At 34.3% G+C, this 27,703-nt stretch overlaps 4 protein-coding genes, 3 non-coding genes and 2 pseudogenes across 7 annotated transcripts; 3 read left to right on the top strand and 6 right to left on the bottom strand.

The window, feature by feature from the left end:
* Positions 1-1,486: 1,486 nt before the first annotated feature.
* LOC143611265 (glycosyl hydrolase 5 family protein-like) lies at positions 1,487-2,915 on the top strand. The gene is made up of 2 exons (XM_077085513.1): positions 1,487-2,039; positions 2,446-2,915. Exons 1-2 carry the CDS (start codon positions 1,523-1,525, stop codon positions 2,913-2,915), a joined length of 987 nt encoding a protein of 328 aa, XP_076941628.1. The 5' UTR covers positions 1,487-1,522.
* Positions 2,916-4,097: 1,182 nt separating this feature from the next.
* LOC143611274 (small nucleolar RNA Z103) lies at positions 4,098-4,200 on the bottom strand. Its single transcript, XR_013149743.1, has one exon. It is a non-coding gene; the product is annotated as a small nucleolar RNA Z103 (small nucleolar RNA).
* A 238-nt stretch (positions 4,201-4,438) lies between these two features.
* Positions 4,439-4,532, bottom strand: LOC143611276 (small nucleolar RNA Z159/U59; annotated as a pseudogene).
* Positions 4,533-4,579: 47 nt separating this feature from the next.
* LOC143611275 (small nucleolar RNA Z103) lies at positions 4,580-4,687 on the bottom strand (annotated as a pseudogene).
* Positions 4,688-4,738: 51 nt separating this feature from the next.
* LOC143611273 (small nucleolar RNA Z103) lies at positions 4,739-4,839 on the bottom strand. Its single transcript, XR_013149742.1, has one exon. It is a non-coding gene; the product is annotated as a small nucleolar RNA Z103 (small nucleolar RNA).
* Positions 4,840-5,355: 516 nt separating this feature from the next.
* On the bottom strand, positions 5,356-5,520 carry LOC143611277 (small nucleolar RNA snoR137). Its single transcript, XR_013149744.1, has one exon. It is a non-coding gene; the product is annotated as a small nucleolar RNA snoR137 (small nucleolar RNA).
* Positions 5,521-7,811: 2,291 nt separating this feature from the next.
* On the top strand, positions 7,812-9,867 carry LOC143611259 (putative multidrug resistance protein). The gene is made up of 2 exons (XM_077085508.1): positions 7,812-8,385; positions 9,277-9,867. The coding sequence occupies exons 1-2, from the start codon at positions 7,835-7,837 to the stop codon at positions 9,635-9,637; spliced, it is 912 nt and encodes a 303-aa protein (XP_076941623.1). The 5' UTR covers positions 7,812-7,834; the 3' UTR covers positions 9,638-9,867.
* Positions 9,868-11,347: 1,480 nt separating this feature from the next.
* On the top strand, positions 11,348-16,972 carry LOC143611254 (uncharacterized). Its single transcript, XM_077085503.1, is given in 16 exon segments — positions 11,348-11,915; positions 13,607-13,783; positions 13,875-13,999; positions 14,085-14,220; positions 14,320-14,392; positions 14,395-14,471; positions 14,546-14,599; positions 14,693-14,788; positions 14,903-14,962; positions 15,072-15,146; positions 15,237-15,290; positions 15,405-15,506; positions 15,604-16,182; positions 16,258-16,392; positions 16,481-16,588; positions 16,672-16,972. Coding segments are annotated over 16 exon segments (2,409 nt in total). The 5' UTR covers positions 11,348-11,507; the 3' UTR covers positions 16,822-16,972.
* An 8,488-nt stretch (positions 16,973-25,460) lies between these two features.
* Positions 25,461-27,457, bottom strand: LOC143611272 (putative pectate lyase 5). The gene is made up of 4 exons (XM_077085519.1): positions 27,296-27,457; positions 26,269-27,009; positions 25,998-26,136; positions 25,461-25,917 (listed from the first exon to the last, which is right to left on the bottom strand). The coding sequence occupies exons 1-4, from the start codon at positions 27,400-27,402 to the stop codon at positions 25,696-25,698; spliced, it is 1,209 nt and encodes a 402-aa protein (XP_076941634.1). The 5' UTR covers positions 27,403-27,457; the 3' UTR covers positions 25,461-25,695.
* Positions 27,458-27,703: the final 246 nt, after the last annotated feature.

Raw genomic sequence — 27,703 nt, 5'->3', positions numbered from 1 at the left:
TATAGGATTTTTTAGGTGTCTAACAAGATTTTTTTTGACTTACGATGATATTTTTTTGGCATCAAGATGAGTTGTTTGGTTTCTAACGAGATTTTTTAGACAAGTGGACAGAATCTGGCTTGTTAAAAATCACATCGAATAATGATTAAAAGTCATTAACTCGACGAGATTTAGTAATAAACATTTTGAAAATAAGATGACTAAATGTATATTTTCTTATTTTTCCCATTTTTCTTGTATATATAACTTTTGTTTTCAGTGTACACTATTTTTCTTATCAAAATAAATTTCACAACTAAATTTAATATTTAATAATCAACCACAGAAAGTGTGTATGTAAATCATAGAGTAGAACTTGTCAAAGAGTGATAAGTTTTTGAAAATGACTAAATATTTATTTATTAAATTAATGGAGTGGAAGACAAGAATATGAGAAAAATACACATGTCTCAACTGCAAGGAAAAAACAAGATGAAGCTTTAGATCAATTATTGAGAAGAATTTAATTTTCAGGTAATTAATTAGGTTCATTTTGTTTTCATGATTTGACAAAGAGAGCAAACGGTATGAGCTATTTTAGTTAAAACTCACTTCAAATTTAATATACACGTTTATATGTCTTTCGAGAAAAGTGTATACAAATTCAATGTGTTATCATATTCACATGTGTTAGAGTATAAAAAAAGATAAATAGTTTATATGAAAATTATTTCGATAAGAGATTTTTTTTCATGCTTAAAAAACGTTGAGTCGTCCATGGAATAATATCAACCCGATTAGATTTTTAGATCAACTTTTTTACAAGATTAAAATATAAATATCAAGTTTAAAAAATCATAACTTGCTAGAAAAGCTTTGATTTTTATAGGGTAATATTTTTCAAAAGTAAAGAACATTAAAAAGAAAAAATAAGAAAAAAAACTCATAAGGAATGATGTTGTTCAAAGTGCTTTAATATATACTAGTTTTAAACTTTTAATTAAGAATATTATATGGTTAATGCAGTGGGTGTGTATAATAATTTAAAGATTATGAATTAATAAATATGAAGTTGGTTAGGTAGTGTTTCATATTATATTTCTAAATTTTATAAGTTAATTAATATACTATACAAATAACTAACAAATAAAATTGTTACTATGTATTAAACCAGGAAGTAGTTTCAAACCTTAATGACAACAATGTGATGATAATACTAGACAATCATATAAGCAAGCCCGGATGGTGTTGTAATGACAATGACGGTAACGGGTTTTTTGGCGACGTGTACTTTAACCCTGAAGTTTGGATGAAGAGACTTAGTCGTGTTGCGTCTATGTTCAAAGGTTATGACAATGTCATAGGTATGAGCTTGAGAAACGAACTTCGCGGGCGTAGACAAAATATTCAAACTTGGTACAAGTATGTGTATATGTTAAAAAAAAGTTTATGATATTATTTCCTATTATTTCCCAAATGTTTTATGGTTTCATAATGAAGATTCAAGTGGTCAGATGGTTCTGTTGTCGCATGAATCACGTACATGCAAAAAGGTGCGGAGAGGGTTCATGCAGCAAACCCTGATGTTCTGGTCATTATATCAGGATTAAACTATGACCTAGATTTGTCTTTTCTCCAAAAGAATCCAATAACTCTATCTTTCAATAAAAAGTTAGTTTTCGAGATTCACTGGTATGGCTTCTCGGATGGAAACGATTGGGTAACGAATAACGCGAACGAAGAATGCGGTCGGGTTATCGATAGGATGGAGACTAATGCTTTGTTTTTGTTGGACCAAGGCTACCCTTTGTTTATGAGTGAGTGGGGTGTGGACCAAAGTGGTACAAATGACAATGACAATAGATATTTGAATTGCTTATTGGGCTGGGCTGCTGAATATGACTTTGATTGGGCTCTGTGGACTATTGTTGGGAGTTATTATTATAGAGAAGGTGTGGCTGGTATGGAGGAGTCTTATGGTGTTTTAAATTGGAATTGGCATGAGCCTAGAAATTTGAATTTTCTTGAAAAGATTTCACCTCTTCAATCTCCTTTTCAAGGTAATAATACAAAATATTATGACAACTCGCGAACACGACCCGTTAACAACCTTAGTTAGGGGTGCAGACGATGCGAGTACTCAAGGTCGGCTAGTGAAAATGCTCGATCGAGCCAAGCTTAATCGAGCCCGGGCCTAAGAGTAAACGAGCTCAAGCTTCACTTATCGAGCTAAAATCGGCTCGCAAGTCTAAACGAGTTTCTCATTTATATATTATTTTAAAATAGTTTAATAATCTAACTGGTATATATATATTATGAAAAAAAATAAAAATAATTAAATAATATACTGCCCGAGCCGAGCTGAGCTCAAGCCTAGTCGAACTCGGGCTCAACTCGGCTCGTTTGCATCCCTAATCCCTAGTCTTTAAAAAGCTATAGTTTCACTTAACACACACGTCTTTATAGGTTTATCAAGTAACGGTGAACAAAAAATATTGTTTCATCCGTCAACCGGGCTATGTATGCAAAGCAATTCTTCAAGTTTAGGCCCATGCTCCAACGCAGTGGGACTCGACTACACATCCGATAAGATACTAAGACTGAAGGATACAAGTTATTGTCTTGAAGCTAATGAGGTCTATACGCTGTTGCAAGTTATCATGTGTGACGACGACTTGTCGTCTAAATGGGAAGCCATTTCAGCCTCTAAAATGCACCTTTCATCAAAGACCAAGAATGGCACTATTGTTTGCCTTGACATAGACTCCAACAACACTATTGTTACTAATGATTGTAAATGCTTAAGTGACGACAACTTGTGTGATCCGTCGTCCCAATGGTTCAAAGTTATCAATGGCACGAGTTTTAGTATGGCACCACCTATCGACGCTACCTCACAATATCCAATATCGGATGGCACGGTTTTAACCATATGATGGATAACCGGTTTTACACTAACTGTGGTATCACGCGTTGGCTTATCTTGTGTGCATATGTTTTACATTTCATGGTCAGTATAGAATGTATAAATGTAACACAAACTTTTTAAGTTACACGTACAAGATCTGAAATCATGAGTGCATACAAACTATACAAACTATAAAGGATTTACATCACCATCATTATACCAAAAAACCAAACCGAACCAACAAAAATAAAAGAATTTTAAGAAACCGTAGGGACCAAAACCAAAGTTCTCATAAAAAAAGTGTTTCTTCTAAAATTAAAAAGATAGAATATTAAACTAACTTTTTAATATAGACTTAATACAAGATTAAATTTACTCAGTAAATCGAAAAACTTCGAATCAAACATGAAAAAACATAAACCAAAACTGAACAATTTTAAAAAACCGATGTATTCGTTTTTGGTTTAGTTTAAACCCAAAACACAGGTTTGGAAATACCTAGACCCGTTCCAAACCTGACCCATTGCCATCCCTAATCAACTTTGTGGGTGTTTCTTTAATATCTCTTATGATTAATGCAATCTTCTTTAGTAGTATACTTAGGCTATGTGTGGTGAAGGGTCAACAACATGAGACATTTTACACCATGTAACGCTCAGTCCGTAAAGGGTGGGTTTTTGTTTTAAGAGTATAACAGTGTTGTACCTAATCTATAATATATAAACGAAACCATTATAATCCTAGGAGTCACGATATCTACAAAGGGTAATCTTTTTTTAAAATTACCAGATTTGTTTTGTTTTTAAAAGAGACATCTTATGTATTTGATCAAAATTCACAAGTCAAACCTAAATATTTAACAAATTATCCCAACCTAATAAAATTAAATACTTGATCTTATCACCCACCTTTATTCTTAATTGCTGTTTGATAGGTTTTGCTAAATATAAGTTGCCCGTTTATTTTAGTACAAAAGTTTTTAATTAAATAAAAATCAAGCAAACGATGTTTGCCACTTAAGTTCAGGTTTTTAGTAGTTGTTTCTGCATAGCCGTTTACCATTCTCAGAAAATACAAAAAATAATTAAAAAAACTTGGGATAATTAAATTTGCTATTTACCATTATCAGTAATTGTTCAGGTCTTTTCCAAACTCTAATCATGAAATAAAATCCTTAGAAACACATGAAAATAAGATATCAAAACAAATAATGGATCAGATTTCTGGCTTGAGTTTCTTTAAAAAGAGAAACATAAATTTAGCGCTCAGTTATTTCAGATTCGATCATCTGGGGAAATCGTCATCATATCCATCAACAAAAACAATATATTATTAAAACAGCCCCTTAGGCGAATATGGGTTTGCTCTGTCTAAATTCTGTTAATCACCGTCAAACATATAGAAAAACTCTATAATTCAAAATTTATCAAGTTTGACTACCGAGTTTCACTATATGAAAAACGAAAGATTAACCAAATAAAGAAAAAGTAACTCAACACAGATCCTATAAAAACAGAGGAACTCGATAAAATAACTTTCATTAAAAGATAATCCTCTTCAGTTCAGGTCTCCAATAATCGTTTCCGCATAGACATATAACATCCTCAGAAGAACTAAAGTTATTATTTGAATCATCATCAGAGGAACTACTTACAAAATTTTAAAAACAAAAAATATATCAAAATATTTAGAGTAAGATCAGATTTCTGGCTTGGATTCTCTACTATAATATAGAGAGCTTGAATAATGCGCTCAGTATAATCAACTTCGATCATCTGGGGAAATAATCATCATTTCAACTCTCTAATAAACAAAACATAACATAAACATCAAATAATAATAATAATAATAATGGATCAGATTTCTGGCTTGAGTTTCTCAAATGAGAAACATAAAATGAGCGCTCAGTTATTTCAGATTCGATCATCTGGGGAAATCATCATCATATCCATTACCTAGAGCCATAAAATAAAAATATTTAAGTAAATTGCAAATTATGTTTAATCAATTAAACAACAAATTGAATATATTTATTTCTAGCACTGGATCAACACGAACACACCAGAATACAATTCTAATAGTAAGAACAAACTCTTAAATACAACTTTATACGTAAACCTCAAGAACGAGGTGTACTTATAAAAGTTGAATTTTAAGTTCGTCCTAAATAAAAAAAGACGTTGTATACTAAAATGCTCATATCATTCCCGCGTTAAAAACAAATAAACTCAACAATAGCTGAAAACACAATTTGCAATTCACTTTTAAAAAATAAATCAAAAGTTTCTCCAGATCTGAATAAACAATAGCTAAAATAATAATATAAGCTACATTTAATTTATCAAACACCGGATAATTAATATCGCATCAGCTCATACACAACACCTATTAGATCTTAAAGCGCCGGTAATCAGTATTTCGATGCTAAATTATCAACTAACAATTTACATATTATTATTAAAGTGAATAAATGTACCAGGAGACAGGTAGCATCGGTGCAATTGTATACACACCGAGCTGTTTAATACTGGTAATAATATAATAATAATAATAATATATACTTAATCTATGCTCCGAAAACTTGAATGTCTCTCATTTTAATAATTTGAGAGATTTCACCATTATGAAGCAACAATAAAACTAATAATAGATGTTGTTAAAAGTGAAAACAATTGAATAGGTAATAATAAGCATTAGAGATATTTCAAATGCCAAAAGCAAACAACATTCCACAAGTAATAATAATAGATGTTGTGATAATAGATGTTGTAAAAAGTGAAAACAATTAGTGGCGTTTGAGGATTTGATTTATGCTTTCGTTGACACGTCCGTCGGGAGCCGACGAACGTAACGCCTATCAAAAGCAACACATAATAAGTATGAATAAAACTAAAGCAATTACCTAAGCATTTGCTGCCGCCGTGAGATGGTGATGTGATGAATTGGTTGAAGGGAGATCTGGTATTTGTAGGCGTAGGTAAAACCCTAATTTGTTGATGGTTAATTACTGGAATGCCCTTGGCAAGCAACGACTGTTTTGTTTAAGTGGGCTAAGGTGTTTGGGATTCCTTATTTTATCTCTTTATAACTTTTTATTAAGTTAATAAGTTACAAAAGTGTAACTTATCGAACTTTTCCTTTCACAATATAATCAATCCCAAACACCTTATTACTTTTTAATAAGTTTATAAGTTATAAGTTGGTAAAAATAAGCAATCACAAACACCCCCTAAATATTGTTTTGGTCATTGGATTTCAAGGGTGCAAACGAGCCGAGTTTCACGAAATTAGCTCGTGAAAAACTCGATTGAGTCTAAAATTAAGTTTCCCGAGCTTCACTTATCGAGCTCGAGCCGACTTGTGAGCCCGAAATTAATATAATTTTTATTATATGAATTATATACAAGGCCGTCTCCGAGAATTTAAATATCTCGGTCGAGCCAAAATAAAAAGGCATGTAGGTCTTAACAAAAAAACTTTATTCGCTAATATACATGAATAAAACTTTTATCGACCGAATTAATATAAGCAGAGACAATTCTGAGCATGTAATTATCTCATAAATCCTTGCAAATAACATTTTTAACACCAAAAAACATATATGTGTAATACGTATAAAAAAGTTTGTGCCCCGACCGATGGTGCGGCTCGCACCCCCTCCGAGCCGCCCCTGACTATATATAGTTAATAATTACTAATCAATCTATAAAATGTTATGATAAAATAACTAAGTAATATATATATATAATTATAAGCATATAAAACTTAATTAAAAAAAATAATAAACGAGCCGAGCTCGAGCTATGTGTAAAACATTCTTAAAATTTCTTTCTAAGGTGGCTTCTTAAAACATTCTTTATAGTCGAGTTCGGGCTTGGCTCGGCTCGTTTGCACCCCTGCAGTGGCTTCTTAAAACATTTTTTTGTACCACAAAAGTTTATTTGTGTGAGATAAAAAGATGGTATGTGTACCTACTTTTATTTTGAATCTGAGCTTTTTATGTACGAATGTTTGTTTTTCATTAGTTGATTTGAGATTAGGTACGTGGATTGTTGAATTCAGACGTGTCTTAATCGTGTGATACACTTTCGAATTGGAATATTTTGGTGATACTTTGAATGTTCGGTCGGACTGTCTATGCTAGGGAAATCACACATAACGTACATGATGTAGTTGCCGTGGGCTAAAAAAAACAAATGTTTTTTTAAGACTTAAAATACATAAAATAGTATGAGTAAGTGAGGTCGTCACTCATCTCCACAGGGAATTAGTGTATCTTCTTCTACTTCTACCCATCCTTACTCTGTGTTTCTGATTACTCGTGCATATTCTTCTGGGGTGCCTTAGTGATTAGTTAAGAGTGTATGTTGTAACCGCCTACGTCACATATTGTATCCCATTGGTTAGGAGTTTCCCTTGATGAGTCCAAGGCGAGAGAAAACCAATGACCCGAGATCATAAGTGGATTCATATGGCTAGTTCTTGCATATCCAAGATACTTGAAGTGTTACAATGGAATCATGAAACCGAAAGGGGGCTATGTGCTCCGTATGAGCTCCAAAACGGGTAATGGCCAACCCAAGGTCAAAGGAGTATCAATGTTCGATCGTGGTGGTTGAACGGAGTATCAATGGTCAAAGGGTCTTCGTGGAACCAATCTTGTGGTGAAAACGATCGTCACAATCTAGGATCTTTGTTAAGCGTCAGGAGCCACTGTAAAGTCAATTTCATGGGGCTTGGTGGATTAGCAATGATGCACGCGGATATTCATGTTTTAGCGGTGGGAGAATGTTACATACAAATGTTTGAATATCGTAACTACTCAGAAATGTGTAGTTCATAGTCGCTCCGAAACAAAACTAGTAATTCGCGATCACAAGCGAGAGATGGTTGGATTTGAAGACGCAGGACGAGCCCGTGAACCAAGGGAATGTAACCGCGAAACAAATGTTTCAGGTATTCTTTATATTAATGACAACCGGCAAGAACATTGCAGACGCGGGAAGCATGAGTTCTGATCTAGCAAAAGGTGGCAGTGCAGTACGGTCCGTGTTAGCAGTACTCGATAGAAAAACCGAGATTAACCCGAATGACTCAAACGGGCTAACTGTTAAAAACATTAAAGGCGATATAGAGCTTAAAAGCGTTTACTTTTCGTACCCGTCAAGACCCGAGCAAATGATATTCCAAGGACTTTCTTTAAAAATAGAAGCTGGGAAAACAGTTGCACTAGTGGGCCAGAGCGGGTGGGGTAAGTCCACTGTTATCGGGTTGATAGAACGGTTTTATGACCCGTCAAGAGGCTGGATACTCATTGACCAGAAGGATGTGAAGAGTAATAATTTGAGAAACTTGAGGTCGCATATCGCGTTGGTGAGTCAAGAACCGATGCTTTTCGCGGGAAGTATTCGGTATAATATTGTGTATGGTAAAGAGGAAGCTAGTGAAGCTGAAATAAGGAAAGCTGCAAAACTTGCAAATGCTCATGAGTTTATAAGGTATGCTTAAAACTTTAGAGGGAGGTTCACTAGCATAAAAAAACTTATGTTCACATGTAACAAAATTTGTGTTTGCATAGTTTTTTCATAACTTTTGCTTATAAACGCGTGTAAAAGGCGTTCTAATAAAAAAGATACTCGATTTTGAAAAAAAAAATATAAATGAAAAGAAGTTACTTTTTTAACTGTTTTTAATACTTTGTTTTAAATAAATTAGTTTTATTTCCTTCTTAAAACGGCTTTTACAAGCATAATAGCCTATTTATATTTAATCGTCGAGATTGAACAAGTCAATTCAATCAAATTATTGTTTTAATAAAGATACAAATTGATAAAAATAAAATAAAATGAGTACAAAGTCAATTTGAAGGTTCATTAATTTCATCTTTTTTACTTTTATCGTGTGTTTATATGCAAAAACTCAAAAAAAAAAAACGATTATAAGATTATGTAAAAATGAACTTTTTACATGTAAAAATATTTTTTTTACACATGGTTCCCGTTCCTCACTTTTTTTGTGGTCCCCAATGAAGCGACCCTTTAACTTTAATTATTTTTTAATTTTTTATTATTTCTACATGTTATTAGTCTTTATCAAAACCAAAACAAAATAAAAAATATATATGTAGCACATGAAAGTACATATATGTAACTTCACAAGTTACATGCATGTATTATCGCTATCTACATGTTTTTTTTTATTTCTTTTTGGTTTTGGCAAAGATTAATAACATATAAAAAATAATGAAAAATTAAAAAAAAAAAACTAGTTTTTTAAAGTGGTTTCATGAGTTTACATGTTAAATATTGTTCTCATTGTAACCCTCTCTTACACACACACACATATATATATATATTATTCTAATGAAAATGAATATGATATCAATGTAGTTCAATGAAAGATGGATATGAAACATATTGTGGAGAAAGAGGAGTCCAACTATCAGGTGGCCAAAAGCAAAGAATAGCACTTGCAAGAGCAATACTCAAGAATCCAACTATTCTTCTTTTAGATGAAGCCACAAGTGCACTTGACAGTGTATCAGAAAACCTCGTGCAGGAAGCGTTAGAGAAAATGATGGTCGGTAGGACTTGCATGGTCGTGGCTCATCGGTTATCCACTATACAAAAATCCGATTCGATATCCGTGATAAAAAATGGGAAAGTTGTGGAACAAGGGTCACATAATGAGTTGCTTTCATTGGGGGATAATGGGGCGTATCGCGCGCTCATTAAGTTGCAGCATTTGTGAGGATTTGAAAATGTTTGTACTTTGTAAAGTTTTCTAGCAAAGTTATAGATTTGTTGTTAGAAACATGGAAGTGTTATAGATTGTCTTAGTTATGTTCAAGTCATCATGGTTCACAAACACATGTTATGACTAGTGTGTTCATGTTAAGGGTGTACGTGGTTCGGTATAGGTTGTTTTGGGCAAAAAAAAGCAACTTTGGTATTTGAATTTTTGAAAACCGTTCACTTTTGTTTTTTGGTTTCCATTTTTTCATTTGGGCTTGAAAATTTTGGGTCGAATTTTTTTTTTACCCCAATGTAATGAATTTGAGTCTAAATCATTTTGTTATTAATTTAATAACTAATTGACTATCTTACATTTGGGCTAAAGTTATGCAAGTTGCATGTTTATTGTTTATGAATTAATTTACAAGTTATATATATATATATATATATACATACATACATACATACATATATATATATATATATTAATTTGTAGGGACAATTTCATAGAATAGTAACAAAGTTTCGAAAGTGTTCCAATTAGGTCACTAAACTTTCATATTTTATTAAATTAAAGGTTTTAATATGTTTTTTAACGCTTTTAATTTTTGTTTCACATAGAAAATCTTTTTATCTTTTTTTTTATGTTGACGTTGAGCGGCGGTGTGAATTTTGTTTTTTATTTTTGATTTTTAATATAATTAACGTTTTTTAATTTTTAAAAAATATAACAACCTATATTGCAAATTCCGACCCCCACATCTTATCCTCCATTTCTTTCTTAACAAACAAAAAAATCGGTGAGGCTCGATTTGAAGATTTAGTGACCAGATTTGAAAAAAATATGCATGAGTAACCTAATTGAAACACTTTTAAAAATTAGTTATGTTCCCTAATTATAAGCAGTAGTTACTAAAAAAAAACTACTCGTACTATTCATAATGTAAACCTATTAACTTATGACAAGTGTGTAAATCCTTACTAACTTCAAAAAGATAGTTAACTTTAATTTCTCTTTTCAATTAATATATTGTATTTTACTCCAATCTCTTGACTTTAAATATTTTATGATTACACAGTTTTATTTTTTAAGGCATATTAAAATATATTTACTTAAAATCATGTCATTGTAGTTACTAATATCTATAATAACATAACAATTCTATGATATAATAATATTAATATATAAGTGTTTTAATAAATATATTCATAATATCGAGTTCCCATCCACTAAATATGCAAGATTGAACTCACTCAGATGATTATACTTTTTGAATGTTATCTTTCGTTTGCTATAACGAGTACACTATGCTTGACCTAAAATAGGAATAAACAAGGCCCTATGTTTTTGGTATTATCTTAATGTCGTTTAGTTTAAATATACATTGTCTATATAAGCCCATCAATATACAAAGAAGTCCATTCTACCAGCATCTCTCTAACTCCCCGTCGCAAAGCACAAGTTGTATTACTAGTGTTTTCAATTAACTACAAGGACTTATAATTGTATATAAAATAAATTAAAAATATTCTAGTCGAATTAAACCGAGCAGACATTTGCTCGTTGCTTGGCTCATTTATAAACCGAACCAAGCAGAGTGTTTCGTTTACAATCGAGCGAAAAAACGAGCGAGCGACGAGCAATTTGGACGGCCCTAGAACGACTCATTTAATCAGTCATGTTTGGCTGCGTAATGTTTCGAATCGTGTCGGAAACTTAATGTGTAACTTTATTCAGACCACAAGGACTAAAATAAACAATATATCCAATCTCCAACCGTCTTTAACCACTTCAATAACAACTTATTAGGGTTTCTAGGGTTTCATCCACAACCAATAACCACACTAACCCACGGCGGCGAACAGAAACAACCGCCGTACCAACCATGCCGGCAACCGAGATCACCGCGGACGCCTTATCCGCGTCCGGCCGTTCGTCCGAAAAGATAAGCCTACCAACACTCCAATCCAAAATGAAATGCGATCCAGAAGGCTATGAAACCGAGCTAACGCTAGTGTACAATCAATTCAAGTCGTCCGTACAGTTGTTTCAGCAACAGGCGGCGTTAAACTTCACTTCAGCTGTTACCGGTGGCGTTGGAAGTGATCCGAATGTTGCGAAAGACCTCGGTGACCGTGCAATGTTTTTAGCTCACGTTACGCCGTTTTATCCGGTTCAGCTTGTGGAGTATCCGGTTCAGCTTGTGGAGTTTTTGAAGTCGGCTGCTCGTGTGCTTCCGTCCGCGCTTCGGGTTACGTTTACGCAGGCGTTGATTCTTATGCTTAATCGGAAGGTACTGTGTAATTTTTAAATGTATTGAGCTCTAATTAATAGTGTATATTGTGCTAGAGTTAATAACATTCATGAGATAGGTTTTGTATATTATAAGTCAAACTCGGTAGGGCTGACATGATAAGATGCGATTACCTGTGGGCTGTGGTGCTAGATAGGGGAGTAACCTAGCTGAGCACGAGCTCAACTAGGCTCAAGCTTGGCTCGTTTTGGCTTACAAGAGCTGAGCGTAGCTCGTTTTGAGTACTTGGTAGAGTACTGATGCGAGTTTCTTCAGCTCGGCCAATATTACTAGGAATTGGTCAAACTAGGCAGAGCAGGCATAACATATGATGACACAATAAGACACGATTGCTTGTAGTGCTAGATAGGGGTGTAACAAGCTGAGCTCAATCTCAACTAGGCTCGAGCTTGGCTTGTTTTGGCTTACGAGAGCTGAGCTCGTTTTGAGCTCTTTTTCTAAAGCTTTAGAGCTTGGCTTGTGAGTTGTTTTTGCAAGCTCAGTCTCAGATTGGGTTCATCTTGTTTATTGTTTATTAATTATACATACGTGTTTAATTAGTTTTATATATATTAAGAAAACAACTTTAAACAAGCCTAAGCTCGGATCGAGCTCGTTGAGTATCCTAAACAAGCCAGTGTTCGGCTTCAGGTCGATCATGCAGTGTAAAATTAATATATGTATGTTCAAAAGAGGTAAAAACTTAAAATACACAAGGCTCGAGCTCGGGCTCAATAACTAGACGAGCTTTATTTGACGCAAAGGCTCGGCTCGATTTTTTTATCGACCCGAGCCCGAATAGCTCTCAAGTGGCCCAGTTCGTTTTGCACCCCTGGTGTTAGTGTAGGGGTGCTAGACACGATCGATAACTAATAGTGTCATTTTTCCCAAACACGAACTTGTTTAGAAACTAGTTAACACGGCACAACCTGTTTAGCTACACTATTAATAATACATGTGTATTGAAACAAAAATTGCCAAAAATTCATTGAAGTTCAATTAGTACATAAATACATAATTCTTAAAAGGTGCTTAATCTATCAGGACACAAATTTAAACAGGTCTTAAACATGTCGACCTGTTTAAGACACGTAACATAGTAAGCTCAAACCTAGTACTGTTAATATCCGTGTCAGATGTGTTAACAGGCCCGTGTTAGAAATTGCCAACCCTAATACTCGGAGTTGGTGCCTAGTCGGTCCAACGCGGCCAAGTCAGATTTTGCTGTTTTTTTATTATTTTTTGCTGCTTTCTATTGTTTTTTGTTTTTTTTCAATAACCAATTTTTGCTGATTTTTCATGAAGATACATTGAAAGACGAGAATTAAATTATAATATGTGTATAATTTTAAAGAATGCATATCAATATTTGAATTACTTTAGTACTTGAACATGTATCCTTTATATATAGTGTTGATATTCACATTTTTTGTAATAAAAAATAGTATACTTATGAAATTTGGCACATATATAATTTCCTGAGAATTAATTATTTCTTAATTTACCATGTTCGACTATATGCAACTCTCCAGTCGACCTACCTGGCAGTGCCTTGAGACTTCATCCATATTATTTAAGCAAGATGATTTGATTTTATAGAGGGACTGAAATTGTTTTCGGTACGAATTGATTATATAGTTCTAGCATTTTTCTAGTTTGACATGAAATAATGGAATTTTGTGTTTTAATAGATTATTGCTATCAAGGAAACTCTTCCGTTGTTCATGGAGCTTCAGGTTTTGAGTGATAAACCTTTAAAAGTACTGGCATTTTCGCATGTCATTCATAGTATTAGGCGGATGAATCAAAAACACAAGAATGAAACAGAAAACAGGGCACTTCAAAGTATTTTATTTTCAATGCTACAGGTATGTAATTGCTGGTGTTCCTGCCGCTTTTTAGATCACATTTAATACGGTTACGTATGATCTAGTATCATATGCTTTTATGGTGTTTTAGGAAGAGGATGAAAAAAAAGCAATGAGGTCACTTGTCACTATATGTGATCTTCATAGGAGGAAGGTTTGGTTTGATGATAGAACAGCCAATGCTATATGTCGGGCCTGTTTTCATCAATCGTCAAGGTTTATTCAATAATATTCATGTTTAAAAAATCTATTAAATGCATGATATGTAATGTTCTTACACTGATATTTGTTGTATGATCAGGGTTATGATCGCTGCTCTATCATTTCTTCTTGATTATGAAAAAATTGAGCAAGAAAATGACAGTGATGAGTCGAGTGATGAAGAAGAACCAACACACCAACCTCATGTAGTTGTGAGTAAAGAGGCCATTTACAAGGTTAGTTGCTCATTTTGTGGCATTTATTGTATCTAAATTGCTGGTAGCTTTTGAAGGAAAAACTTTTAATGAGAAATTATTATTGATTCTTGAAAATAGGCAAAAAGCACAGGAACAACATCTAGTAAAAAGAAGAAGAAAGCAAAGTTGCAGCGTGTAATTCGGAGCATGAAAAACAGCAACGTATATCTTCAGAGCGTGATAATAACCTGAATTATTATTCACCTTTGACCTCTTTGACAGACCCTCAAGTATGCCTCGGCACTTATTTTATTTATATTAAAGAAATAAATTAAGTGCCTTGAGTTCTATAATCTATCTACAGGGATTTGCTGAGAAGCTGTTCTCGAAACTTCAAACTTGTAAAGAGCGGTTTGAGGTAATTATTTACGCATTTTTCTTCTATATATTGGTTAATTGAAGATAAAACATGCTTATTATTCTCGCTTACATATCCATTGTATTATTGTAGATAAAAATGATGATTGTGAAAGTAGTTGCTCGCATTGTTGGCCTTCATAGATTGATTTTGTTGAACTTTTATCCTTTCCTTCAGAAGTATGTTCAGGTATTGTATCCCCTGAAAGCCTTCTATTTATCACTTATCGTCACAAATCGCAAGCATTATGCTTTTTATATGTTACTTGCATTCAAATATCATTCTCGTTACTTATATTTGCAGCCCCATCAAAGGGATGTGACAAACTTGCTAGCAGCAGCTGTTCAAGCCTGTCATGATATGGTACCCACTATAACCTATCAAATCTTCATTATAAGTCATTTTAAGTGAAATTATTTGTTTATTCCTTGTGTCCACTACATCCTAATTGATCAAATTATATCTGGACCAGGTGCCACCTGATGCAGTCGAACCATTGTTTAAACAAATAGTCAACCAATTCGTGCATGATCGCTCACGTACAGAGGTATTTTTAATTATATTTTCAATTATATTATCTTTCCATAACGTGATGTAAATGTTTAAGTTAAATTTCAATATTGTTCTCCCTTTGTAGTCAATTGCTGTTGGATTGAATGTTGTGCGGGAAATATGTTTGAGAATTCCTTTGGTAAGCTTTCTGTTGTATGTTCTGGTTCGCGTGTTTACATGTTTCTTAGAATCACATATTTTCAGTTAAACAGAAAAGAAAGTTACATCTTTCTAATTTTTTTTTCTGTTTCAGTTAATGACAGAAGACTTGCTGCAAGACCTGGTGCTGTACAAGAAATCACATGAGAAAGCAGTTTCATCTGCAGCTCGTTCACTTATTTCGTTGTTTAGAGAGGTAATATAAAAAGAATTATTCTATGTTTTTTATCTTTATATGTATCTATATACATGTGTATGCTAGAATAACGTGGCTAATGAAATTGGTTTTTTAGATCTGTCCTTCACTACTTGTAAAGAAAGACCGTGGACGGCCCACTGATCCCAAGGCAAAACCGAAAGCATTTGGTGAGGTCACTATTCCCAGTGATGTTCCCGGTGCTGAATTACTTCAGGATGATGTCGGCGATGATGCCAGCAGTTCTTCCGATATGGATGATATCTTAAATGATGAAGATGATGCCAATAGTGATGATGATGTCAGCATTCATGATGGTGGTTCAGAGCTTAACTCTGAAATTGGTGATGACGAAGATGAAGATGATGATGGTGGTGAAGATGATGATGGTGATGATACACTCATGGGAAGCGAAGATGATGTGATGTCAGAAGATGAAGGTGATGTTTCAGGCAGTGACAACGATGATGATAATGTTGATGTGAAAAGCGTTGGTGAAAGCAAAGGGCAAAAGCGTAAATTTGCTGATTTCGATGAACAACTTGATTCTGCCAATCAAAGTCTCCGGGCTCTTAAAAGGCTAGCAGGAGCTAAATTAGAGGAGAATAATGATACTTCGGATGTAACAGATGGTATTCTTTCAAACGAGGATTTCCAAAGAATCAAAGAACTAAAAGTAAGTTTCGTTTTTACAACACAAAATATTATTCTGTTTTTCATGCGAATTATAATATCCGATTTGTGAAAACAGGCAAAGAAGGAAGCGAAGCTTGCATTGACTAACCATGGATTATTGAAGAAAGGTTTGGATCCAAAATCCGAGCACTTTAAGGTCCCGAGTTCTGATCAACTCAGTTTGAAACGAGTGGATGGATACTCACTTGAAGTAAGTTTTTCAAATAGTTTGACTCGGTTTCTTCTAAAGCTAATTTCAACTTGTTTGGCCGGTTTATATTAACTGTAATTATTTGTAGGCTAACATAAGGAAAAAGATGACCAAGGAAGAAAGGATGGCGTTAATTAAAGCAGGAAGAGAAGAGACAGGGACGTATCAATCACGAGCCGCTGTTAAGCGGAAGAAGGTATGTTTTTATGTTTCATTATTTATTTTTCTTAGTTATTGAATTGTGTTAACACTGATTTATTTTGAACGATGATTGATAAGACTGGCGGGTTAAGCAACCGGCAAAAGGAACATAAAAAGGCCATGCCATTGGTTGCCAAGAGATCAAAGATTGCAAGAGTAAAACGTCAGAAAAAGATAAAGCAACGAGGCGCCGACAAACAGTTCAGAGGCCGTAAAGCCTGGAAATGATCCATCGTCTTGGAAGTCCATTCACAAATTTGCTCTAAATTATATCTTTTTTCCTGTCATTATTTATCGCCTTTTTTTTTTCTTTCGACGGTGAGTGTTTTTGTTGCCAAAATGGACAAACTATATTGATATTTTTTTTAAGTTAACGTTTATACATCCGCCGCTATCTACCTTCTTTTATGTATGAAGTTTCGTAATATGTCATACGCAAGAAGTCATCTATGGTAACTTCGATTATTTTTTGAAAGTAGGTTTTAAGTTGCAATGTTTAAATCCACATAAATGGTGCATCAGAAATCTTGTTTGTGAGTTGTGACAACTAAATATTGAGAACAAAACAAAAAATTATTATGTATACACGCACGTTTGCGTGAGACATAAAATTTTATTTCGGCTTGAGGTGAATACGACTCCTTGGTTCGTTATTGATATCATAGTCGCTTAACAGGTTAGCGGGAGTAATAATAGGCATTGCTCTTGTTTATTGTTTACAATCGCGAAATCACTCGCATTAAGAATAATTAGTGATAGCTTCTTGTTAATATAATACTGCCATCAGCTTGTTTGTTCATAAAAGGAAATTATTTGTTCAAACAAAAAGACATTGAAATGAAATGTATGAAAGATGTTGCAATTAACTAATGTTGTTCTGTTGTAGACACAGCCAGTTGAAGTTAAATGTAGTGAGTGAGCCATCCTATCTAATTATTAGGATTTGATATTGATATTTTGATAATCAGTTTATAAATTTTGGATATGGTGATTTTGCTTATGTGATAACCATAATATGCCAATGTAGTGAGGGTGGGAGAACCGGTTCGGTTCCCTAACCGGTTCGAGCCTGGAACCGGTTTAAAAGGTGGTTTTGAATATAGGAACCGGTTCCGGTTCCTAGTCCCAAACCGTTTTGAACATCTCTAGGGTCTAAGTTCAATAAGCCATGAACATTGAAAGGAAACTTTTTACACTTTATTAAGTAGCAAGCATGTGTGTTGGGCTAGGTGGGCTCTTGTGCCTCCCAATAATACAATTCTCCACTCAACCTTGTCCACGTGTCTAACGTCGGTATTCCTTTCTGCTCTTTTAACGACGAATTTCGTTTTAGTTCGTTTTAGTCCTTGTCGTCTAACTTGAGCAAGACCTCCTTATTTCAAACTCAAGTGTTTAATGGTTTTGTCTTTGCTATTAAACCACCACCCAATTGGCTAATGTCAGTATTCCTATATGGTTTAAGTAAGAGTGGAAGGTTAATTGGTTTGGGTTTTCTTGGTTTTGATTATTTTGGTTTAATTGACGTGTATATTATAATGTTTTTTGAATAACTGGCGAGAAAATCGGTAGATGTAGCCGGACCTCAATTCCGGCTGATTTCGACCACTTGCAGCAATTTTCACCCAATTTCCGACGATTTTGTTTGTGTATATAAAAATGTGTGTATATAACTTACAATAAATATGCGCATATATTATAATGTTTTCATATATAGAAATTACATATAAACACGTGTGTCTATATATATAACTGGAAAATTTATATATAAAAATTCCAATTCGATTAATCATTAGTCTCTATCCCATTATCTGACTAGCGAGTTCTACAACAGTGTTGACGGGACGTGTAAACAAATCGTGATCCCTAGTAGAAGAAGTGTATGTACAACAGCATTTAGATCTCATGAATATAAAAGTCTAGTACCAAGTTGTCGATAATATTAAATCTTCAATGGTTTAATATAAAAATTCACTGTCGGTTATGATGATGATATCATGTTATGTAATTTATTGTTAGGCTGAGGGGTGTGGAGCGCTAGAAAGGGCGCAAGAGGCCAGACGATCGCGCCCCGGGGCGCGAGCACCACACCACCGAGGCGCGAGAGGGGCGCGAGAGGGGCGCGAGAGCGGAAAAAGAGGCAGGCGCCAGGGGGTTCGCGGGACAGGTTGAGCGCTAGGGTGCTTGGGGTTTTGTGAATATAGCCGTTTGAAAGATAAATGAGCCGTTGGCTCTTAATATTTAAAAAAAAAAAAAAATTTCTACTACTATATATTACCCATTTTATACAACACTTTAACACAACTTCAAAAAACACCAAACTTACCCATTTCTTTATACAACACTTCCTATATATTACCCATTTCTTTCAAACTTTTTTAAAAAAAACCTTTACAAAATCCTATATAATACCCCTAAATCAACCCATTTTTACCATATCAAACACAACTTCAATCTCCAAACAACCCATCGTCCCATTTTTTTTTTTAAAAATAATGTCGTCGTACTCGTCTGATTCCGACTCCTCCGAAGAGGATGATTTGCTTCTTCATGTAGGGGGAGTTTTGACCGCAGCCGTGGTAAATCTCTTGCAAAATCAAGCCCATCAACCCCGACTCCCGAGGGTTAGAGCACCACCTCGTGATCGTGATCGATCGGGTGCTAACGATACTTTGATGAGGCATTATTTTAGCCCTCAACCGGTATACGCGGAGTCGGATTTTCGAACTCGTTTTCGAATGAGCAGGCAATTGTTCACGCGTATAGCGAGTGATTTAGAGGCACGGTATTCCTTTTTCCAACAAAGGGAGGATGCTAGGGGTCTTCCCGGTTTTACCCCTCTTCAAAAATGCACGGCTGCTATCCGTCAACTAGCGTACGGCATCTCGTCGGACGCTTTGGATGAGTATTTACAGATGTCGAAAAGGGTTGCACGTGAATCCCTTCATTTTTTCTGCCAAGGTAAAAAACATTAATTTTACTTTTTATTAAATATTTATTACATTTTTTAATATATATTGTACGTAGGAGTCATATCGACTTACGCTCGGAGATATCTGCGTAAACCTACAACGTATGACATCCAACGCATATATGAGGTGCACGCAGAAAAACATGGTTTTCCTGGGATGCTAGGTAGCATCGATTGTACGCATGTTGGATGGGCTATGTGTCCAACGGCCTGGCGAGGTCAGTTCCACCGTGGTGATCATGAAGGGCCGACCCTCATACTTGAGGCGGCGGTGTCACAGGATCTTTGGTTTTGGCATGCTTTTTTTGGTGTTGCTGGGTCAAATAACGACCTTAATGTTATCGATCAGTCACATTTGATCAACGACCTTATCGACGGGGTTGAACCACCTCAATCTTTTGTTGCAAATGAAGAACTCTTCAAGTACGGGTACTATCTGGTCGATGGTATTTACAACGAATGGGCTGTGTTAGTTCAAGCTTTTACAGATCCAGTCGCCGACAAACGGAAGTATTTTACGAAGAAGCAAGAGTCTGCTAGAAAAGATATTGAAAGAGCTTTTGGAGCTATAAAAAAACAATATTATGTTCTGGCGAACCCGATACGTTATTGGACTCGGGAGAGGATAATGGACGTCGTCTACACGTGTCTTATCCTACACAACATGACGTTAGAAGACGAGGGCAAAGCTATATGCCAAAACTACCAAGGTGACATTCCGCCACAACCGTCCACAATCAGTGATCAACAAAAACTTCATAACATAGCAAATATCAAGAGCCGTGAGATACACGGGGATCTTCGACATGAGTTGGTTGAACATTTGTGGGCGAGGCGACCAGAGGATCTTGTATTAGATTAGTTTTATTATTAAATATTATTGTTTGTTTAATTTTTAGTATGTTTTTTTTATTATATGAATTTTCAAAAAAATTTGTGTTTTTTTAAATAATTTCTTGTTTTTTTAATAATACGTTTTTTTAATACATTTATAAAAAAATAAAAAAATAAACCGCTCGCGCCCCCTCTCGCGCCCCTCCACACCATAGCCCGGGGCGCTATCACCACTACCAACACCCATCTTATCAAGTTTCTCTCTCTGCCACACGTCACAATATTATTGGCTGGCGCCCCCACTCGCGCCCCCTCTCGCGCCCCCCACACCCCTCAGCCTTATGGATCATTGATAATTGATAGTGATTTGAGATGGTAAAAAAATCTTGGGCAAATATTTATATTTGTTTTCTATGTGACACATGTTCAAGAATACACGTGTCATAATCCTATAACTTCTAATATTTATATCGTTTTGGATTTGAAAATAGTTGTACTTTTAATGAATTGCTCTCATGAAAACAATAAAAACATATAAAGATGAAAATGAGAGAGGAGACATTTCATTAGATTTTCATATATATTTTTTAACATTGAAATAGGTGGCAAATGAGTAACAAGTTATGTCGTTAGCCTTTTTTTAATTACAAAACCAAGTTTTTATAGACATATTGATTGATTTTGGAGACATAACACTACCATGTAATCATGTATAACACCCTGGACTCGGCTAAGTAGTTCCACAACCTTAAACGCCAAGCTGGTATCATATACAAATGGTATAAACTCATGCTAGTCACTTTGCATGAAACAACTTTAAAAGCAACCTGACCCGACGTGTATAGTGAGGACCAGACACCCCCCCCCCCCTGCGCAGTAGTGTAAAACGACCCGTTTTTTCTTGAAAATTTGTATACGTGATGTAAATGTACCCGTTTTCGGTTGAAATTTTGAGTCAGTCGCCACCTCATTTATGGTTTTTTTTAATACAATTTGGGTCTCCTCTCCCTCGACGTTTTAATCCAAACTTTGTCACTGCCTGCTAGACCTACACACGTGTTTTCCTTCTATTCATCTAAAGAACAAAATGTTAGATAGTATGAATGAAGATCTTCTTTTCAAAGAGTCAAATCAAGAAATTTAAAGGTTGAATTTCACTAGTTTAATACTTTTGTATTATATTAATAGTTTGGTACTTAAACAACCAATAAGCATATGAATTATTATTCCATTATATTATATAGAAATTAAATTTGTGAAACATTTTAAAATATAAAAATCAAGCCTTTTCCGACACGGCAGAAAAGTCACATGGAACCGGATTTCATTAAATAGAAGGTTGTTGTTTTGATGTGAGTATGAATGGAAAGCATGTGGTGACACTCATTGGGACTACAAAACTTTAAGCAACTTATCTCCTTATTCAAACCATATAAGAAAAAAAGTTAATTACATGCTTTTAGCATTTATATATTAACTAGTAAACGGCTTCACGCGTTGTGACGGTATTGTCGTTTGGCTCGTTTAAACAGTCTAATGACACCACTTAGAAGAGGCAAGTAGCCCAAAAAAAAGAAAACGGAAAAACTAAATAACAAAGTTTATAAAGGAAATTGATGGAATTAAACTGACACCACTTCTCCCAGTCAAGACTAAGCCTTTTGCTCCTTTGTTTGACCCATAAGAAAGACGCCGGTTTGATTTCAAACACCATCTTGGACATTGAGAAGGGCATGTTATTAAAGACTACAACATTCCTCGAGACAACCAAATCATCCATCATGTCGTCGCCAAAATAGACTGAATCACCCAACACTTCTCTTTGCATTTGACGATTTTGCTTGAATAATCCATAATCTCTTCTATTAACTCAAAACCGGTCCTCTGATGTAACTTCACCCAATCGAAAATAATTACCTAGATGCTTTTTATGCCTTTACAATGCATAAAGAAATGTTACGTAGTCTCTGGTTATGTATCACAGACCGCACAACCCCAACTCTCCCACATTAATGCCCCTAGTGTTTAAAGCACATTTGGTTGCAATGTGATCCAGCAACAAGCGCCAGATGAAACAGTTTATTTTAATGGGTAACCATTTGAGCCAAAAAGAAGATTTGTGTACCTGCTGACCTAAATTGTCAAGCTCCCACCGTAGCGATTTAACTCATTTATCAAGCCAAAAAAGGGTTTGTCACCTTTGCCCACATGAACTTTTAACCTTTCCATCATCCTACTATTTCCATCATATCCATCTTTATCCGCTTGACGTATTTGTTTCCATGAACCACCAAGTGATCTCTTAACTGGTACCAACTCCTACTTGTGAGACCCTCTATGAATAGACGAGATAACTTTTATCCATAAAGAGCTACTACCTGATTTGAACCGAGACAACCATTTTGCAAGTAAGGACGTGTTCATAGCTTTTAGGCTACCGACCCCTAAGCCTCCTCTTTTTTTATCTCTTATAACTTTGCTCCAAGCTACCCAACTTATCTTTTCTTTTTCTTCCGATTCTCCTTATAAAAACGCCTTCTTTTGCTTTCGAGTTGTTTTAAAACGTTACTCTAGGGAGAAGTAATAAGTGCCTAAACTTCACAAAGCTGATTTAACAGAAAGTTAGTGTTTTTGAATAATTAATAAAAATCTAAAATGATATCTGACTTATCACATTTATGAGTGTGTTTAGCTTTTTAACCGATGGAGATATTTCATATTATGACATTTTGAATCAATTAATGTAATAGGTGACTTGAACTAAGGGTTGTCATTTGTTTATGTATATATATTTTTTTATTATTAAAACAAAATCATAGATTTTATTTCCTTTGAATTATTAAAATTTGGATGCACACACTTGTAATACGTGTTACATTTTGGTTCAAGTGGTGTCATGTAAACATTTTTTTCGTTTGTCACATAATTTCAAACTGTATTTTTTTAACTAGCAACATTGTATAAATAATCCACCAAAATAAACAATTACATGGATATAGTGGTTTTTTTTTAAATAATCCACCCAAAATTGTTAAATTTTCGGTTCCTATTAATAAACCAAAGATCAACTACGTCTTTGTTTTTTATGAAATATCCTTGAAGCGAACGAGACCGTTAAATTGTGAAAAAAGGTTTAAAAATGTTGAACCACACACACTAAATTATATAGTCCAATTTGACACATAATTCTGATAAGTTTTAGGATTTTATAGCTTGGTGATACTCGGATATCTATTGTAAAAATGTAAAAATGACTCAAATATACATAAATATTTTGGGTATCATAACTATATATTTATAATAAAAATAAAAAGTGGGAGCTTAAGTTTAAGATTAAGATGGGGTAGGATAGGTGATAGTTTTTATTATTATTATTATTATTATTATTATTATTATTGTTATTTTTTTTCTAGTTTAGTGTTTATTGAAATTAGTATAATGTCATACAAGACTTCTTTATTTAGTAAGCCATGTTACATGTCTCATCATGTGGGGTACACATGAACTTAATTGATCAGAAATTGAACATTATTGTTACAAAATAAAAATAGAAATACACTACCTATAAGTAACACAAGACGTGGATACGTTTAATTGTTAAAAGTTTTGTCAATGGTATTACACTAAGTCCTCACCAATGTTGCAAAATAAAAAAATTTATAAAAAAATACCCATAAGATTAATGTAGCATGGTGGCGCTCCTGCGACCTCACCATCAATTTCTCAGCTAAACCATTACACTGTTAATAAACAGGGGCAAACTTAATTGCGGGAGGTATGAACACAATTTCTTTGGAGTGTTTGTTCAGTGTTTCGGTAGAGGAATTTGTGGAGCACATCTTCCTTGGTTGTGACGGGGTTTGGGTTCTTTTCATCGCGGATGCATGTTACGGATGAACCAAGCTCAACTTTGGGAAGGGAAATCTTGAGGGACATTATCTATGTTTCGCTTTAGTTTATTTAGAAGCAAAGGAATACGTGAACTGTCACTACCCTGTCAGTTACACGTGTTTATCCACAGAGGCTATTTTGGAGGAGATCATGATGAATCTTTATGGTTGGATTAAGTCCGGATCGTCTCACAAGGAGATTGTTTAGTTAGATCGGGTCATGTCTCATGTTTCTTCTTTAAGGGTTTGATACTCTTGAATGTGTGCTTTCTTTTTATATTTTAATATTGATTGCTGTTAAAAACATAGTCCAAGTAACACAAGATTTGAATACATTTATTGCTAAAGTAACTTTTGTCAGTGGTATAGTGTTAATAACACTATAACTTCCCTTCTTGGTGATACAATTAGGTCTACCAAACTAATGGGTGTTTCTTTATGAAAGAATTCAATGCTATCTCTTCTCCATTTAATGAATGTACCTTTGTGCTTCTAAAATGTACTAACATAGTAAAATCATTTTTTTAACTAATATTCTACTTTTAAATCCATCCGTTTATGCATGATATAAACTCTCAACTTCTAAAGATGAAAAGAAAACAATTACACCACCAAATGATTTGGTCAAATTCCCGTTAGTTATCGGTTGAATTAGGTCTACCAATACAATGGGTTATTTAAGACTGAATTAAATGCATTTCTTAGTGCATTAATTGGTTGTACCTTAGTGCTTCTAGTGTTGGTATTACCATAGGTAAATTCTCCTCTTGTTATTTGTCATTGGCTACATTTTTAGGTTTACCAAAAATAATGGGCTTTTATTTAAGAATTTAATGCATCATTCATGCATTAGATGTTGTACATTTTTTGCTTTTAGATGCTGTGTTACTCTTTGTCTGTATGAGTCGGTGCCTCGGTGGCTCCTTTTTTTTTTTTTTTTTTTTTACATTCTCAATTATTGATTAAATTTTGTACCATATTATCCAACTTTCATGTGAACAATAAGGAATAACTATTATGTTTTTTATGTAGTTTATATTAATATAAGGTCCCAACCATTTTTTTTTAAATTTGTTTCTTATACTCAAAATGTACTTAAATAATATTATATAATTGTATAATAATGAAAGGAAATAGAATACAAGATCAAAGGTAGTAAATTAAGTACTTATAATATACATTTGAACAACAATATTACCACAATAATCAAATATAATTTAACAAGCCATAACAAATGTAGCTCTTGAATCATCTGTTTCAATTAGGGTTCATGGAAACAGAGAGACAGGCTAACTTGAAGTGCAAAATTTGTTTGCTTATACAATTAACTTAATATAAAGTTATAAACACAATATTACTTTTTTTTTGGGTTAACTTAGAAAACAATCTAAAGACTCTTGGTGTTTAAGACTAGCATCGAGAGCCTCTCTTGCATCCAAGCACGCCTGCATTAGCCGTAACCATGCCCACAATGGAAGATGGCCTCGCGCTTAGGCTTGATGCCCTTGCATAACTTTTGGACGCCCCTACACCTGATGGCGTGAAATATGCACCGTTTAACATGAGGTCGCCTTCTGAACGCCAATTCCAGTGTTTCCATTCGCTTTCTGCTGTATCCTCACGTTTTGTCACCTAGAATTACAAGAAAAACGTTAATAAATAAAAATATGTAAAATGACCAAAATACCCTTTAATATCTTTTTGGTACTCACTTCTTTGTTATCATGAGAATTGGGAGCTAGAAATCTATTCCCTTGGCTATTGATAGTTGGTGAAGCACTTCCTCCTATTGCATACATCTCCCAATGGGTGTAGTCATTGTTCACCACATGAAAATACCCATGCCTACATCTTTATTTATCCAAAAATAAATTTTGTTTATCAATAGTTGAACATGTATATACTTGATACATATACATATACATATACATTTATGTATATGAAGACAATTTTAATTATTTATAAATAATTAGTATAGCATACCTTGGCATCCTTTGTACAAGGCCTTCACCAAAATGGTTAAATGCAATAGTGACTTGCATATTCTTGTCTTGAAGCAAAGTATCACTATGTCCCAATAACATGACCTTGTCATGATGTGTCATGTAATTATTGGATATGGTTATGGCTGTGGAACCATGTATGGCATCAATTAACCCATCATGACAATTAGCCAAAGAACAATGATCCACCCATACATGACTTCCACCAAAGATCGAGATCCCATCACCATCTGAAATCGTACGAAACCCGTAATGGTCCGGTGAGTCACGAACATCGGTGTTCCCTCCTTGCTTACAATCATGTATGTTGACACCATGTATAATAATGTTTGTAACATATTGTATAGTGATGCATGGTCCACCGGCTATATGAACATTGGCTCCACGACCATCGATGGTCTTGAACGAGTTCATCATGAGTTCTTCTTTAAGTTTAATAGTCATGTCGTGTGCGAATATGATCCATAATGGTTCGGTTTGGATCACACCGTATCTTAAAGTTCCTGGCTTAGGGTTAACCGGATCATCATTTTTAGAGTCTGTCACAACGTATATTTTACCATCACGCCCACCAGTGGCGTGTTTTCCAAAGCCAATTGCACAATCGGCTAGCCGTTGGCGGTTCTTTTCCCAACTCTTGTCACATCGCCAGCAATCGTCAATTGGGTTTCCGGTCCCACATGATAGAGATCCCAAATTCCTCCTAGATTCATTTATACTCCTACATTGCCACATAAAATATTATTTGTTTAATAACAACAATACTATTAAAAACCTCATTACAGTTTTCCGGTAACAGATACTCAGAGTAACTAAAACAACAATAATATTACAGATACATAAAATATTATTTGTTGAATATATAACAACAATACTATTAAAAAACCTCATTACATAAGTAAGAGTATAAGTTTTCCGGTAACAGATACTCACGGTAATTAAAACAACATTCTTATACAAAGCAATGACAAAAGTGGAATATTAAAAGGTGGGTTATCTTAGTATACCTGTGAACATGTTCTACAACAAGATGAGGATCTTGTACTTGTGAAGATGAAGTGAATATAGGGGCACAAATGGCAAGAATGAGAAGAAGAAAGATTGGTAGGCTCATGTTTTTCTTCCCTCTTAAGATACATATACAATGAGAGAAGAAAGAATGTGTGTCAAAGATGAGTGATGAATGGGATTATTAATACTGGATTTTGAGAGAACATACAAAGCCACATGGTGCTCCACTCATGCAATTATAACTCATTCAATATATAAAACTTTAAAAAATAAATAAATCTAAGAAAAAAAGGAAAGTTATTTATTATAAGTATAGGTCTTATAGGTTAAATGGGGTTAGAGAATGTGTTTTTCCTAATATTTTTTAAGTTGTGACACACTTATGTTGCATATTTAATTAGTGA

The sequence above is a fragment of the Bidens hawaiensis genome, unplaced genomic scaffold (assembly GCF_021521415.1).
Source record: "Bidens hawaiensis isolate Kalapana, Puna unplaced genomic scaffold, B.hawaiensis_p1.1 tig00030314_1, whole genome shotgun sequence".
Classification (NCBI taxonomy): Eukaryota; Viridiplantae; Streptophyta; class Magnoliopsida; order Asterales; family Asteraceae; genus Bidens; species Bidens hawaiensis.
Note: the sequence above shows the minus strand (reverse complement) of the source record. Positions and strands in the feature narration are given on the sequence as shown.